This window comes from Columba livia, chromosome 2, assembly GCF_036013475.1.
Source record: "Columba livia isolate bColLiv1 breed racing homer chromosome 2, bColLiv1.pat.W.v2, whole genome shotgun sequence".
Classification (NCBI taxonomy): Eukaryota; Metazoa; Chordata; class Aves; order Columbiformes; family Columbidae; genus Columba; species Columba livia.
Genome location: NC_088603.1, coordinates 121,643,051 through 121,655,880, shown reverse-complemented (window position 1 = coordinate 121,655,880; position 12,830 = coordinate 121,643,051). Strand labels below are relative to the sequence as shown.

General features: G+C 35.9%; 1 protein-coding gene across 2 annotated transcripts in view; it reads right to left on the bottom strand.

The window, feature by feature from the left end:
* Positions 1-254: 254 nt before the first annotated feature.
* The window catches only part of RP1 (RP1 axonemal microtubule associated), a 202,946-nt gene continuing 190,370 nt past the window's right edge, over positions 255-12,830 (bottom strand). For both annotated transcript variants that reach the window (XM_021292984.2, XM_065053558.1), the window contains exons 52-58: positions 11,995-12,149; positions 11,791-11,866; positions 9,315-9,393; positions 8,816-9,101; positions 7,177-7,255; positions 4,301-4,376; positions 255-1,629 (exon numbers count right to left, since the gene is read on the bottom strand). In XM_021292984.2, coding sequence (XP_021148659.2) covers positions 1,575-1,629; positions 4,301-4,376; positions 7,177-7,255; positions 8,816-9,101; positions 9,315-9,393; positions 11,791-11,866; positions 11,995-12,149 — 806 coding nt within the window. In that variant the 3' untranslated portion in view covers positions 255-1,574. The remainder of the gene's footprint in view (positions 1,630-4,300; positions 4,377-7,176; positions 7,256-8,815; positions 9,102-9,314; positions 9,394-11,790; positions 11,867-11,994; positions 12,150-12,830) is intronic.

Here is a 12,830-nt window from a genome sequence, read left to right as displayed (position 1 = left end):
GACATAATAATGAAACAAATCACATAATAGATCACAACAAAGTGATTCAGTGTAATGAATACTGATACTAAGTAAGTGAACTGTGTGCTCTGGGGATACAATTTCAAATCCATTCCAGTGTGCGTGGTAGCAGTGTGAGCAAAAAGAGCACTTTTAGAAGAAATTGACTGTTCCATTGCTCAATCTCATCACATCCACACCTTACATTGGCTCTCTCTTTGATGACGTATAAGGTATATAAAAATTAAATTACCTTCCGAGACCCATTGTTGTGTTTATTATTTTTGTGTATGTCCAAGTAACAACTGAAATCACACCATCCATACAGATATCAGTCAACATTACTCATTTCACAGAATAATATGGGTAAATAAACATTAAACATATTAAAAAGACAGCCAGACGATGTTTCATCAGCACAGATTATAAGCTCATTTAATTCTTATAATTATAGAAAACACATTGCTGCTACACAACAGGATAGTGCCTTGAGGGTGAAACAGGTCTAAAATTCAGATCTTCACAGAGATTCTAAGTTCTAAAACTAAAGGTGAAGCTTTTGATTAAACAGAGGGATGGCCTATGTAGCTTATATACAATATTTGTATTCTGATCACACTCAGGAAACTTCAGGTGGTGTACAAGTCATGATTTCATTTCAGATTCCTCTGTATCCTAAACCCTTCCTGAGTCAATTCTGGCAATGTCAAAGCCTACCAAACCAAACATTAATTTGTGCATTTCTATTTATTGTGCATTTTCAAAAATAATTTGGCTTTTTTTTTTTTTTTTTTTTTTTTTTTTTAAGTAGAGGCATTCATACATATAGCACTGGAAAGCCATTTAGATGTCTAAGAATGGGCACTGCAAAAGTCATCAAGCCGAGCAGGAGATACCTAAGGCTGCCAGGAAGCTGTTGCAGTGTTACTGATAACAGCTTCTCTTAGGAGACCCTTTAGATTTAAAGGTTCTCAGCTGAGGTTCTGGCTCAGTGACAAGTTTTTACAATCAAATGTCAGTGGGAGGCTTACTGACACAGGGTGAGCTCCTGAATGACAGATTATTTATTACACTCTATTATGGGCTTCTAGAAAAATGAAACAATATATGGTAAGTCTGAAGAGCTCTGAGGTTTGTTTGGAAAATTATTTTGAGAAAACCTGAGCTTTAGGAATGTTGAAATTGAAACAGATTTATCAGATTAATAAATATTGATAGATTTGACATGAGACCTAATTTTAACTTACCCCAAAATTATTACTGCAACAGAACAGTTTTGTTATGTCGTTAAATACATCTACCATTATGAATGCTCAGATCAAGTCCACAGAAGCATGTTACAGATTTAAATTTCTCTTTCTAAATTTCAGTCATGCAAAGTTTTCAAGCATCTCTAATATGACTGGAATGTAGTATTCACATTACACATGTTTAATTTACTGTCATGTTTTTGATGCATTGTTTTGACATTCCTTCACAGTAATTACAATACCTTCAGTGTTATAAAATACAAGTAAATCAAATCAGCATGATTTTGGAGAAGTAACACACAGAAAGAATCAGAAATCAAGCAGCTATGCATAAAGTTGCACTACGGTGCGGCCGTCACTTTCATCGTCAGCAAGCCACCTTAAGGAAAGAATGTAAAAATCTGTCATAGACACAGCACCTATAAAACTTAAAAAATAGAGAAATGAGAGAACCTGCTTCTGCACCTTTAGATTTCTAGGAGAATTTTTTATATTGGTTTCTACAGAAGCAGTAACCGACCTGAAGGAAATACTGGTTTATTTATTATTAATTTTAGTATCCATATATGCATAATTTAAAAGTTTAATTAGCTTTATGAATATATTTATGAAATATACATTCACTTTATTTGTTGGTCATATAGGTGGCAAGTAGACTGTTTCATTGAGCAGCATAAAAGCAGGATAATTTAGAGTAAGGAAACCTGTTCTGTGATAGCAAGTTATTCTTAATGTATTCCATTCCCGGGACTGTTTATTTCTCATATCTCCTTGTTGGTTCACAAAACATTGAGTTGCATGGTGGGCCCAAGCCCTGCTCTGTAAGACCCAGTGGAAGTTTTACTATTGACTATGTGGGAAATAGGGCTGAGTCCAAAGCTTGGGTAGGTTGATGTTAACTGGAACCATGAAGGCAATGATATTAATTTCCAAAGAGCATTAAAAAGCTTCTAACACTTTTGCAAGGCGTATGACAGACTGATGTGATGTCTACTAAGGAGTGAGCGTGGGAAGGATTCCCAGCCAGTACAGCATTAATGTATCTCACATCTGAAGTTGCTCCATTGAACAGCTGCAAGAGATGGCTGAAGCTAAACAGTTCCAGGCTGAAACACAACTAATCTTGGCAGATAAAATTGCTCATGGAAGTTCCAGAGCAAACAAAAAGTGTGACATGTAACCTATCAAATAGGCTAGTAAGGGATGCCTAACCCCTTTCAGGTTTCTCAGTGATGCGTACCTTTTAGAGACAGCATTTGGATCAGAGGAGTCTTTGTGAGGGAATGAACCCATTCCCTATTTACACAGTTGTCTATGAGATGAGAAGCTCCCTGTCTGAGCTGGAACAGGGACATGAATTTACAGCTTCCTGTGTCTGAAGGGTGCTCCAATGCCTCTGGGTCACTGAATACTCCGGGGTGGGCCTCCTAATCTCTCCTACTGAAATTCTTCCGTTTGGAGTAAGTAGGTATACACTGAGGTAAGAACATGACTCTAACCCACCAAGGGCCCAGTTAAATGTCCTAGTCAGCCACCTGTAGAATCAATTTGTGTCAGTCATTCCCCAATATCAATGATGTGATTCAAGTTCTTGCTCCAATTGGGTCTCTTACAAGCCTTTGTGGCTTTACTGTAAAACTTTAAATAAAACTGGAAAAAAAAAAATGTCGGGGAAAAATGTTTGTTGAAAGCTATCTTGTTCGAGAACCTTGCTCTGGCTGCTGTGGTCTAAGAATTCTTACCAGGAAAAGAGGTGGAGCGACACCAACTGAAAATCATATCATGGATTTTTTTAGGAACATGAGTGATATTGTGGTCTAAGGACTTTTCCTCATGTCCACTAACCTAAATTTAGGTATCTAGAAGATTAGATAGTACCCAAGAACGTGGTTGGAAGAAGTTCAGTGAAGGGAAGCTTAATGTCGTTGGAAGAAGTTTAGTGTTGTTGCAACTGGTAATAGCCTCATATTCTCATGACTTAGACTGTAGAGTCCAACTGATTATCCAAGAACTAAAAAATGTTGCTTTTTTGGGTGCAGGTTGGGATTTGGCTTCTATGAATTGCCAAGTTTACAAAAACATTTAGAGGAGGGATAAAATTAAATATTCTTGGCTAACATTTTTCTCGGAGCAGGTAACATCCATCTTTCTAGATATAGGGAACTTGCAAGTTTTCACACTTTTCTGTTCTCCAGATGCATTAAAAATCTATTTTACACTCAGGAAGATAGGAATTCTGTTTGCTTCTGCTGCTTATTATGAAATTCATTAAACTGTAAACTGTAGTGAACAGTCACTCCAAATATACCTTTCAATTTAATTTCCAACTTCTGAAAGTGTATTGTTTCAATTTGATGCAGACTGAAGTGGATCTTTTAGTACATTAGAAGCCCTTTACCCCAGCACCCCTTTATCCAAATAAATATCTACTTTTGGATCATTATCCTCTTACATTATAAAAAGGTTTTTTTTTATTTTTACCCTATTTGCTGAACATATCTCAAACCCATACTAAATAGGCACTGAAACAGAACGATTTTAATGTTGCTTTTGCTTCATAAAATAAATACATTACTTTTTCTCCAGTTTTGTATCTGTACTGCCTTATCCGATCATCTTCCCACCATCCCATATTTCTGATTCCCTTCCATACCTGTTTGCATACCCATGATATGCTTGTCAGAGCTACATATGCACTAATACTTGTGTAATGGTTCACCAGACAGATTATTCCTCTTGCAAATGGCATACTAATATTTTCTCTTGGCAAAGGCACTAAATAATGTCTTTCCCTCCTACAGTCATCCAGTTTTAATAACTTGGAAAAGTATGATATTTTCTTCTAAATATTCATCTGACAAATTAGTTTGAAATTGGCTAAAAGGTTCAAAAGTTACCGGGATGGACTGATAGGAACACTGTATGGTTAAAAAATTCTTACTGTTTTAGGAAATGAGAAGAGAAACAACTGAGAGACTAAAAAGACTGCTACTAATTCTTGTTAAAAGGAAAACAGGACCTACAGAGTAATAATGAACTGATCTACTGACCTGTTGCAGCTGAAGCAATAAACTGAATTACTAGATGTATCTGTGATTTCTACTTTTTCCAGAAACCAACCACTTGCTGTAGAAGGAAAAAAAAAAAAAAAGACCAAATTTACTATATCCAATCCACAAATAAAGCATAAGAAAAGTTTCTGATTTCATTTTCAAACCCTGTGTGGTTCAGTATCAAATCTATTCAATATCGATAATAAAACTGAAATGTAGATGATTCAAATTACTACCAACTTCTCAGTTTTACAGAGAAGATCTTTGATGTATTTGACAGAAAACATAAACAAAGATTTTTATTACAACTTAACTAATTTTTCAATATTGAACAGAACAGGTAGTAAGACAAATAAAACAGAGTGCATAGTAATATTGAACACATTCTTGAAATCCCATTTTGCCCTTTTCAGTACTCTGAAATGCACTCAAAGTACACCCCTGTTGGGCTTTGATGTTCAGTGTCCACCAAAACAATAAAAATAGATAGAGTTTGTCAGTAGATGTAATGTCTTCAGTGATAACTCAACAGAAAACCAGTAATTATACTACTCTTTTATAATTAATATATTTATACTTATATAAACCAAGTGTTGTATCTGAATGCTTCTCATGTCCATATTTCTCCAGCATTAGTGATTCAGAATAGCATCTTCATTTAGGCCAACACTCATATCTGCTTTAGCTTTAAAAATGTATTTAAGATTCTGCTATAATCTCCTATTTTGCTGTGTGAAAAAATACCTCTATTCTTGTGCTATTGAATTTTATTTCATAAATATTAAAATATGAAGATTTTAAAAATAAAACTTTATTATAGATATAGAATGTTTGTGCTGATATCTTTAGCCATGTTTGCTAATGCAAATACTTAATGAGAACATTTGAAAACTAATTAGGATCATACTGCTAATAGCTTAAAACCTTTTGGTATTTTTTGCACATCCTAGAGATAAAATACTATATTCTAACACATTCTTTAGGTTTTCAAATATTTGGACAAAGTACTAAGTAGGCTAAAACCCATAAAAATATATTTGTTTGTAAGTAGGTTAAAAATGCAACAGAAAAATATTTGCAAATTGTACCAATTTAGATAAAACTTAAAGGCATAGCAATGTTTCTCACTTTTCATGGTTATTCGCAAAAAATTATTGAATAGTACTAAGCCATAAAAGTGTCTACATTTTTCATCTTCTATTCACAAGTCATTTATTGATATTGTGAAGTACTTTTGGAGCTTCTTTAATACAATCTTGCGAACAGTTTAATATATCATACATTCTACTTGGAATATATGACCTTTCATGAAATCTCTGTAATTCAGAGTCAAGATTATCAGCAATAAAATTTTACAGTCTCTCAAATTTACACGACACTTTACAAATGAATATAAAGGTATGTTTGCTATGTTGAAAAGTTTAAGATCTAATGCTTTATTGACAAAACTCCAGCAGACCTCAGTGAAATCTCCAGGTGTGGAGAAATCTAGAGGCAGCTAGAAAAGATTAGCAAACAGATGAAACATTTCAAAGAGTGTTACATTTGAGGGTGCTTGTGAGGATAACAGCTGGTGTGCCAAAAAATGCTTGGAGATAATTCCAGAGAAAAATTTAAAGGAAGGTAGTCATGGATGTAAGATGGATCAATGCATACCAGCTGTGCTAGGAAGGCAGTATTAACAGCTATGTGATGTTGATCAGGACACAGAGGGGAAAGATACTCATGTTGTTGATAGTCTGGGATCCAGGAATTAAAAGTTCAACCTATTTATCCCCTGTGGACTTCTGTGCAACTCTGAGTTCCCTTCTCAGATTGGTTTTAAGTTGAATTGTGTGCATGTAAAGCAGCTAACATGAATAACATGGAAGTCAGAAGGAGGATTTTATTTACTACAGGTATTTCAAGAGGTTTGATGGTTTTCTTTTTGAGTTTTCAATGCCATAGCATGTATAACGTGAGTGGGTAGTTAGAAAAAAATCCTGTTCAACTTTTGCCTAAAGAAGAACTGCTATTTGCAGCATTTTGCTTGCTTCATCCTAGATACAATAAACCTTTTCCACTTCATAGTGTCTCATGCACTCAGATCAATCAGGTTTTATTAAACCTAAATCTATTTCTTTTAGATAGTTTAAGCAAAATACACCCGACTAGAGTATCTCAATACAATCAGACCTTTTTGACTCAAACTGTACATTGCATGCGAATTCCGTTTATATTTATTTGTATATCTCTAGATTTTTTTAGCACCTCTAGGTGTAAGCTCAAAGTATTATACACTTTAGTCTCACATATATATTTTTTTGGGAAAATTCATGTTTTAGAGCTTATATGTAATACAGTGTACATAGAAACAGTTTCCATCATCATGTGTGCGTATGTACTGTAGCCACATCCTAAATAAACATCAGTACACACTAGTGTTCCCCTCATAGTGTAGCTTTCACAAGAAGGAAAGCTTTACGTGTCCCAGAGGGGGCTACAGCATGTTTTGATCAGAGTCTTTAACTTGCCCAAACATTTCTTAGATAATGTTTAAAGCATGGAAAGTTTAGCCTGCTGTTTGAAAACTCAGTCCTGTGTCATTTAAGACATCTAATGAGAGGTTTTGCTGTGCAATGTTTGAAGGATAAAACCTTCTGAGGTTTATGCTAACTACATCTCTGTTAGGAGAAAAAAGTTCAATGCAAAGTCAAGGGAAATGTGATAGGGACAAAGGGGGTGTAAGCAAGAGCAGTCTAATTGACCTCGTTTGTACACAGATTTGTGTTAGCTAGCTGTAGCAGTAGCATGACCTCAAAAACCTTTCCAAATGTCAGGCAGATCTTTAAGGAGATTTTTACAAGGCTATGGAACACATGCAGTATACTCACCAAATCCTTTCCCATCATGACCAATTTCAATTGAATATAGGCTTCCTATTTTTTTTGTCTTAATCTTGAATGTATCAACCTTTAATATTAAAATACAGGTATTAAAAATAACATGCCAATGTCTGGAAACTTTTACATTTGTTTAGATAAGTTCTGATACTAATTCAAATGTAGTAATACCAGTTCAAAACAGGTGGCTGACATGTGCTGTGGTTTATTTTCCTACTGAAGATTTGTGATATAGATCCTCTCCTGCTAAGTATCAGTTTAAGCACAAAGATTTAACTTTTCAACTTATAGTGACACAATCCATACCACTTTCCTGACTTTCATCTACCAGAAAAATACTTTTGGTCTCTTATAAATTCTCAACTGATATAGACTTTAAAATTTTTCAGTACATGATACATAAATACACATTCAAGAACATAGAAGATAAAGGCTTTTACTATATGTACCATTCTGTCTCTCACATATTATATATTTTAATTTAAAGTATTACCTTCTTTCATATTACAGATTTTTGTTTTCATAAAACGTTTGACATCACTGGCTACCCATTGACTTATCTGGTTTGCTAACTGGATTTTTATGTATCTGCTCATCTTTTTCAAAGGACAATGACACCACCTGTGCAGTACAAAGCAAAAGGTAGTACTGCTCAAGATGCTTTCTGACTTCCTCCTTGTGCCTATAGGTAACTAGATTCATTAACCTCCTCAGTATGGAAGACAATACATGTGTAAAAATCTTTCAGAGGATATTAACAGACATCCTGGTTGAAGAAACTTGGACCAACTGAAAGTGAAAAGATGTTTAGTACTGCTGGAGATAAAGAGATACATCTCATAAGAAATGTATTTTAACTGGAGTTTTAATTATTCAGTCATTACCTTTCATGAAATCCACAGGACAAAGATATGGAAAATACATTTATTTCTTACTACCTAAGGGTAATCATCATTATGCTCCATTGCACAGGTGGTGAGCAAATGGAGCAATTCCTTTGGCAGAGTATTGTGTTTATTGAAGAAGGAGAACATTCTGCTGAGATACTAGGACATCATGCAGAGAATCAGCATTCTTATGCAAATATCTGTATCTGAACTGGTGGTCTCTGAAGAGTCTAAAGTGTGATGGATATCAGAATCAGGTTGATGTGCATAGTTCCATTTTATGTGGTTATAGGTTTATACGTTCAGTGAGGCTCACAGCATCAGTTTCCATGGCAAAGTAAGATGATGGGATGTAAGAGACTGGTGTATTCTCAAGCACAATATTCAAAGTTTATACAACCGCAAGGGATATTGCACATATATGCACATGCATGGGCATTGCTTATTGTGCATTTCAGATCAAGGAAATGCATACCTGGGTAGATAAGTGGATGCAACATGGTGATGTGTTTGGGACTAAAAGAAAGAAGAGCAACAGGGTCAACTAGGTACAATAAAAGTAAAATGTCCCTTGGTCACTCTGGTGAAAAGGTGAGACACAGAGGTAGCTGAGACTATATCTCATCTAGTGATGTGGAAAACCAGATAAATGCCTTAAGTTCCATAATGAAGATCTCGTATAGATTTAGAGTTTGCTTTCCCAGTCTAGCAATGGACGCATCCTATAAAATCTGTGTACTCACCTTTCCTCTTTCAAAGGGGTCTTGATGCTCCAGTGACTGAGAAAGTTGAAATACCTCAGATTTGTCCTCATTCCCAAATAAAATAATATGCACATTGGCATCAGTCCCTGCTCCCCTTTGGTCACCTGTGTATACTTTAATGGTATACTCTGTCAGATTGCTTGCTTTACTTCCTTTTTTATGTAAGTTGTTATCTATGTCATTCTTTTGTTTGTCCCCTCTAATAATAAAAGATACTGGGATTTCTCTCTGTATTTCTGGTTTATCTGCATCCACAGAAAATGCTCTGAAAAACAAAACCATGTATGTTTTTGTGGTAAGTAAATCAGAAAAAAATCCTATGAATTTATGTGGGACAGTTAAAGATGCACTTATTTCAAAAATATCATTTGACTGAACCACTCCGTGACAGTAATTTTAATTCAATGCCCGCTCAGTGTTTTTAGCTATTATACTATAAAATGAGTAAAAAAGTACTAGCTTTTCATAATATACTTACTCATTCACTTCAAATACATAGATAGGATACTCCTTTAGAGCTTCTTTCAAATGCAATTTTTTAATGTCTAGTTTGCAGTCTACAAAGAAGGAAATAAAGTATAATGAAAATGTGTTGCAGGTCAAGGAATTATGTAGAATTGGTTGTAAATATAATGGTGTAATTCTTACTATTTTAAAACATCACTTATTAATTAATTTATGAATACCAACAATTGACTTTAAAATCCTAGAATCATCATAGCATTCCTTATTTTGTTCCTATTTAAAATCTCAAATTAGAAATTTATGTGTAAGCGTTTCCTTTGTCTTAGTGAAGCGAAGGAGTGTTGTCCTCACTGTCCATGCACAGGCAAGCAGAAAAGGTTCAGCATGACTTAAGCAGACACATTTAAGGATGAAGAGTAAAAACACATCTGGTGCTTCCTCCTCAGTGACTGTTTGACAAGAGGGTTGGACCTGTGTTCCACATGTAGCACAAAGTGGATCTCATTAGGTGGCAGGTATGAAGGAAATTCAGCAACTTACTCTATACCTCTGCTGTTTGAGAAAGATTGCTCTCTGACTTAGAGTTCCTTCTGAATTTTCTGCCGGGGGCTTCAGCTTCATCTTGTCTATAAGACTGGCCTGAATCTCTTGCCACTAGTTAGTCATGAAGACTATTCATTTTCCCTTCTATTACTTGTCCCTTCAGCCCTGTTCTGCAAACTGCATCCCAATGTCTTCTATTACTGTCCAAGTCTCTTCAATTTTATCAATATGAGTCTGAGTTAATAGGCTTAGGCTCCTGGAGAGGAATCCAGGACATCATGTTGCACTCATGACCTGCTCAGACAGTGCATGGACTGAGTCAGAAGCTTCAGGAAAGGATCTCAAACCACCCGATCTTAAAAACCTGCTCAGATACTGGAAGAAACATAAATGCATTAGAGCAAAGTTCTGCCTTGGCTGACCAGTCCTGCAGGCTGCAACTGACTTTATACACCAAAGAGATTTTGTGTTTGGGGGTTTTTGTTTGAAAGTCTTGGTCCAAACTAGTCTCAGGCAAAACAAGTCTAGATAGAATACAGACACCCTTACTAATCTAAAGTGCTTTAACCCCTTTGGAAGAAATATGTTATACATCTGCCCAATCCTCTTTTGACAACACACAAAGAGACAATGAGCCCCGAAGTCCGTCCTTTATGAATCATGTTTTGAAACCTGACTGGAAAAACCTTGCCTGTCACACTCTCTGTGGAGCCCTTTGGCAACCTGCAATTGCCATATTCAATGGCTGTCAGTCAGACAGATGACCACAGTTAACTTGCACAATTGAAGCTGTGGGAAATGATAAGGAGCTATATGTCCTGGTCTCCAACAACAGCATGGTGGGACTTTCCCCTTCCCTTCCATTCTTCCCTTCCCTTCCATTCTTCCCTTCCCTTCCGTCCTTCCCTTCCCTTCCCTTCCCTTCCCTTCCCTTCCCTTCCCTTCCCTTCCCTTCCCTTCCCTTCCCTTCCCTTCCCTTCCCTTCCCTTCCCTTCCCTTCCCTTCCCTTCCCTTCCCTTCCCTTCCCTTCCCTTCCCTTCCCTTCCCTTCCCTTCCCTTCCCTTCCCTTCCCTTCCCTTCCCCTGCCCCGCCTCTGCAGCCCCGGGGCAGACCATGCTGTGGCACAGGGTGCGTTGACCAGCCAACATGTACATATACACATACTGCACAAATGTCTTTGACATTTTTATATGTTTTACCAATTTGGTTGAAATTGAGCGGTGAGTCTTAAAGGTTATTATAAGGAGCCAAGAGACTGGGGCGAGGGAAGATAAAATGCAAATGCAGAACTCTTATTTTCCTAGAAAACTCTCTGAAAATGGTCTACTGTAATACATAGTAAGTAACAATTTGCAATTATATAACAAATTTCATTAAAGGACTTAAAAAAACCTTTCCAATTAATTCTTTAAATATTCCTTAGTAGCATGAAGCAAAAAGAAGTTAAAGTTATGATGATTTTAATGGGATTTGGTGATAAAACTGCTGTTTGCCTAATAAGGGTAAAATCTCCCTCTGAATGTCACAGGGAGGAAACAGAACAGCTGGGGAAAACAGAGGAAATAACTGAATTGCAGAAGGACATTTAAACAATACCAGTTTCTTACATGAGTTATAATTATCCTCCTAGATCACTTATTAATAAATCATGTGCCAATAGCAGAATATAATTATTCATCATCTTAATTTTTTTCTTTTTTTTTTTTTTTTTTTTGGTTATGGCAAGGAATAGTTTATTTTCTTGATGCACTGTGAGACAGACTTTAGATCCAAGAATTTTAATGCATCAAACTGTAGGGTTTTGCTTTTTAAAATATTGTGTTTCAGCAAAACCAGCCAAAGAAATTAATCAGGATTTAACTGTGGCAGTGACTCCACTGCCTTTAATAAGATGCTAGCTGTGTGATTCATGTCACTGACTTTAGAGAGCAGCAAAAGTACTTTACCTGTTTTACTGCTGATCAAAAGAACAACTTTGTCCAGTTCTCCCAATTCAACAGCATCCACGACAACTAGAAATGACTAAAATAAAATTATTCAGTACTACAATCTTGAACTATATTAATTATATAGGAAGATTTGAAAATAATATATAAGTAGTACAAGACTGGATTAAGGGATAAATTTTAAAGTACTTTAAGACAGAATACCTCGTTGTCGTCTCCCTGCTGGACATTCTGCAATGACCAGAGAAGGGATCTGTCCCCTGTGTCACCATGAGTACCATAGATAGATGCAGTCATATGCAGTAAATTTCTCTCACTCAAAATATTTCTAGAAAATACTGTAAGATGATATGTAACCACTGCAATATCAAGCAGAAATAGATCCTGTTGAGACTGTGCCAGAACCTTGCAGTTATTTGATAACATAGCAATGTGCAGTCAGATGCAACTGAAATCTGAAACACTTGAAAATAAGAGTAACATTCACATTTTTTTCACCTTTTTCCTTAATTTTGTCCTGTAGCTATAAACATTGGTGATGCTGACAACTTTACACTAAATTAGGGAAAAAGTGTGCCTATGCTTTATGCTGTTTTTAACAGTAGGACATTGTTGAAAAATTACTGCAGTCAGTTGACTTTTTTTTTTAAATGACAAATGCCTAGCAGATGAAATCCTAGTAAGTCTCAGACTCATCAGTCCCTTTTGGGATCTTTACAAAGACTAACTAGGGAGAAAAATGCTTCAGACTTCATAATCAAAGAGATGGAGAGAGCAGCTGCTCGCATGTGAGTCAGAACACCTGAGTTGCCACTTCGAACTTCACTGAAATGGAGAACATCCAGTGACTATAGAGGGAGCCCAGGAAGAAAAGTCTCTCTCAGCTGAAGTTGTCACCTGTTAATCTGTGCTGTTTGTGATTTATGCAATGGTTATAGTTATTTAATTGAAGATGACAACCTTTTAAAGTAAATGCATAAACAGAGCATCTGTTTATATTCATTTATATTTTACTCATAGAAACAAATGATGTGACAGTT